The sequence below is a fragment of the Antrostomus carolinensis genome, unplaced genomic scaffold (genome assembly GCF_000700745.2).
Source record: "Antrostomus carolinensis isolate BGI_N321 unplaced genomic scaffold, ASM70074v2 scaffold21254, whole genome shotgun sequence".
Taxonomy (NCBI): Eukaryota; Metazoa; Chordata; class Aves; order Caprimulgiformes; family Caprimulgidae; genus Antrostomus; species Antrostomus carolinensis.
This window is the reverse complement of record NW_010313095.1, coordinates 14,002-18,220: the sequence shown is the minus strand read 5'-3', so window position 1 is coordinate 18,220 and position 4,219 is coordinate 14,002. Positions and strand designations below refer to the sequence as shown.

The 4,219-nt window shown below is 44.9% G+C and overlaps 1 protein-coding gene across 1 annotated transcript in view; it reads right to left on the bottom strand.

Annotated features, from left to right (window-relative positions):
* Window positions 1-1,094: 1,094 nt before the first annotated feature.
* Window positions 1,095-4,219, bottom strand: part of CTPS1 (CTP synthase 1) — a 17,116-nt gene continuing 13,991 nt past the window's right edge. The window contains exons 14-17 of the mRNA XM_010167243.1: window positions 4,193-4,219; window positions 4,012-4,108; window positions 3,621-3,765; window positions 1,095-1,179 (exon numbers count right to left, since the gene is read on the bottom strand). The exon at window positions 4,193-4,219 is cut by the window's right edge and continues 18 nt beyond it. Coding sequence (XP_010165545.1) covers window positions 1,095-1,179; window positions 3,621-3,765; window positions 4,012-4,108; window positions 4,193-4,219 — 354 coding nt within the window. The remainder of the gene's footprint in view (window positions 1,180-3,620; window positions 3,766-4,011; window positions 4,109-4,192) is intronic.

The window sequence follows — 4,219 nt, the reverse complement described above, 5'->3', positions numbered from 1 at the left end:
CCTACAATTGCTTCATCTGGGGACAGCCTCCAAGGTGTTGAGTATCAACACAGCACCCAGATTTGTCACATCAGGGAGCACCCTGGATACTGTCCGCGAGCCAAAGGTTCAGAACATCCTCAGGAGGATAAAAATTTACAGGGAGGATTCTTCAGCTTTTGGTTTGCTACCGTACTACATCTGGAACAACCCAACAGCTGGTGATCCCAGCACCACAAAGGCCAACCCATGGTGAGGGATGAGGAAGTACTTCTGTGCTAGACTCGGGCTTACCCTCATTAACTCTGAAGTTAATTTTGGAAGTGTCTGTTACATGAATTAAAGGGGGAGGAGGGAAGAGTTTGACATCCCCTGGCATTGAGCAATAAACCCCTGCTCTCACTTGACGTGCGTGTGCACAGATGCTGCTTAATTTCTCCAAAGCCATCACACAAAACCAGCCAGAGCAGTGGGAAAAAGTGTTACACTTGTGATCACCTCCTGCACAACAGGAGAACTCATTGAAAAATTCAGTCCATATTTTGCTGGTGAAGGTTGAATGCTGGGGTTTAGTGCCCCCCACCCACAAGACTGGATTATATACATCCACTTTTCACATCCACATAACATCAGCAGCCGTTACCATTCAGAGCTCAAGTCCACTGCTTTGACAGAGAAACTTGGTGTCTCAAGAGACAGGGGAGAATGGCTATTTCAAAAATGTTCTCTGGCAAAGGTCAGGGAATGCCCCCAAAACACTAAACTTTCTAAATCCAGTAACCCCTTGCTCAGCTTTGCCTCCATTTTCATGAATGTGTGCTATATTTGTGCTTTGTTTCTTTATTTGAATTTAATCTCCAACTCCCACATCATTTTTATACTTTTTTTTATGTGTCAATTTGCTAAGGAAATACCCACCCACATCTGTTACACAGACACGAGGCATTACACATCCCTCAGCACAGCTGGAACACGTGTGTGAGCACCAGCACTTTTCATGGTGTGCCAGGTTTTTTTACCAACTGACGTGAAACATTCTGATGCCAGGAGGAAAGACTGGGCAAGGAATTTTTTCCATAAGGAAAGAGGTTGAGATCATCAGAAGTTACCAGGAATCAGTCATGATTGACTGATGGAAACTTCAGCTCTGTTATCTCCAAGTCAGGTGAGCTGCTGCCACTTCTATCGCTGTAGGTGTCCCTGCAGAATTCAGAAAGATTGTGTTTTACAGAGCATAAGTGCTTTATAGACCCAGTTTTGCATCAGGAATTAGCAGGGTTTGGTAGTAAGTACTGCTAGCTGAGGTTGAAAAGCAAAGCGCACAAAATTCCTGGTATAGCTGTCCCTTTGGAGATAGGACTGAGTCAGCCTCAATTTTCAGGCTTGTGAATTAAAATAATTATACATATAATAGGCATTTTATAAGGCAAAGTTATTCTAAAGGAAATTCAATAGGAAACAGGAGACTGGTTAACCACCCCTAAGCCATTCCATTTCAGCTTCCCAGGAACAGCTGATTGCCTTTAATCCTTTAAACAGCTTTTTTCAGAATCACAAAATGAATTCAGCTCAGAAGGAACCTCGGGGCCATTACAGTGCAGGGACAGCTGTCAGATCAGACAGGGCTGCTCGGGGCTTTATCCAGCCACGTTCTGAAATTCTCCAAGGGAGAGACTGCACAGCCTTCCTGGGGAACTTCCACCAATGCACCACTCATCTAATGGTGAAAAAGATTTTCCTTCTATCCAGTCAGAACCTCTTATTTCAATTTATGTCCATTGTGTCTCATCCCTCCACCACGCACTTCTGTAGAGACCTTGTTTTCATCTTCTTGGTGACATTTTTGTAGGTGCTGGCAGGCTGCTCTTAGGTCCCCCATAGTCTTCCCTTCTCCAGGCTGAGCAGGCCCAGCTCCTTCGGCCCCTCCTCACTGGGCAAGAACTCCAACCTCCCCACCTTCTTAGTGGTCCTCCACTAAACTCTCTCCAACTTATAACAGAATCATAGAATACCAGGTTGGAAGGGACCTCAAGGATCATCTGGTCTGACCTTTCTTGGCAAAAGCACAGTCTAGACAAGATACCCCAGCACTCTGTCCAGATGAATTTTAAAAGTGTCCCATTTAACAATGTTTTACTTGTACTGGGCAACCCCAAACTGCACAGAATATTCTAGATGTGGTCTAACAAATGTCAAGTAAAGAGACATAATCACTTCTCTCCATCTACTGGTTGTGCTCTTATCCATACAGCCCAGGATGCTGTTTGTCTTTCCTGCTGGTTCATGTTCAATTTGCGGTTCCCCAAGACCTCACATCAGAAAAAAATGCTCCCCAGCTGCTCAGTCCCCAGCCTGGGTTACTGCAAGGGGTTCCTGGATGCAGGACCCTGCATTTGTCCCTCTTAAGCCTCGTCAGGTTCCTGTTGGCCCACTGCTCCAGCCCAGGTCCCTCTGAACACTGGTCCCATCCTCAAGTGTATAGTCTGTTCCCCTCAATTCAGTGTCACCTGCAAACCTCATGAGCAATGATGAGACTTACCTAAAAACCTAATGAGAGTTACAAGAGCAGAGGAATAAAGGGGAGCACAGGGTGGGCTACAGCTGCCACCAATATTTTTAGATTCTATGCTAAACATGAAACAAATCTCTGACCACAATCACAAAAGACTCCACAGCAGATAAGAGTAACTTAGGATGCTGCAGTAGAGATGAAACTTCAGCTACTTTGCTGTGAGAAGCCATTTCAAACTCAAATATGCAAAAGCAGGAAATTAAAATATCCCTCAACCCTTGAAGCATTGAAATGAGGCATCTTCACACAGATACTCTCTTCAGAGCAGATCAGTCAGAGCACAACTGACAGGTGTTCTCCAGACACTGGCACAGGAATTCCTGTGGTGCAGCTGCACTGAGCTCAGCCCAGAAAGGCCAGTACTTTCTTTCTTGCATCGCTTTAGTTTAATACATTCAGCGCTATTTCTCTTTTGCATTTAGCTTGGGTTTTTTTTTTCTTTAGTGCATGTTACCACTCCAGCAGCACAAGCAAATCCTCTGTGCTCTCCTCTATAAGGAGGAAAATAGGTCACTATCAAAGTGAAGTTCATTTGTTGCATATCGCCACGTCTGCCGAGCAGAACTGCAGGGCATTAGGGAGCAGCAGAAGAAAGTCAATGTACCATTGTTTACCCAAAATGTTAAGTTGCTTTGCAAACTGAGACAATAGAAAGCTTAAGTCGGCAGAAAAACCTGAATTCTTTAAACCAGCAACAGGAACAAGTTTCTTAAGGACCAGCCTGTACCTAGGACTTGTACAAGGAACGTGAGGAAAAACCCCACAAGGTCTCCAACCCTCTAAAAGAGCAGGTCCAGCTGCCGCTTCGCCAAACACCTCTGAATGACAACACGAGGCTGCAGATTACTCACCCTGCAGTCAGGACCTCACTGCAGGTCAGCTCTACAGCACTAGAGTCAATCTTAAAATGCAAGACAAGAGGTTTCAAAGAAAAGAGTGGAAAGAAAAGGTGCTGCAAACACCCCCAGTTACCCTTCAGTAACTCTGTGCCAAGAGGATTCTCCGGCTTATCCTGTTGGGAGAAGCTCTGCCCTGTGAAAGGTCTGACTGTTTTCTTCCTTCAACCTACCTGGGTGAGAGCCTGCAGCCCTTTTGTAGGTAATGTGTGAGTCTTCCTGCAGACGCCAAGAGGAGGCCAAAGTATGGGGGAGATGGCTTAATTGGTCTAGAGAGGAATTCAGGGTGATACTGAACACCAACGAAAAAAGGATGCTCTAAGAGAAAGAAACAGAAAACATTAATGTCAAGTCCCTTAAGCCTGTGGTGAACTGCAGTTGAAAGCACTGATGATGGGGAAGTGTCATTTCTATCCTGCCTTTTGTTCCTAAATGGACAGGAACATGGGATTCTTTTTTTAGTGTAATTTTATGGAGCCTGGACTGGTCCCACACAAAAACCTCAATTACCCTCCGACCTTTCCCTTGTAAATACCTACACTCACTAATTGCTTAAGTACTCACCTTCCAACTCAACCACTTCCATTCGCTCTCCCTCCTCATCCTGGCCTACAAACTTCAAACCTTGCTCTTCAAAACACTTTTTCAATTCTGGATTGACCTAGAAGACCAGAAGCAAGAAAACTCATGATCTCTTGTGTCTGGATCACACAGAAAAGCTCAACACCTACAATAGCATTTTTACCTCAAATCTGTGTCTATGTCTCTCTTC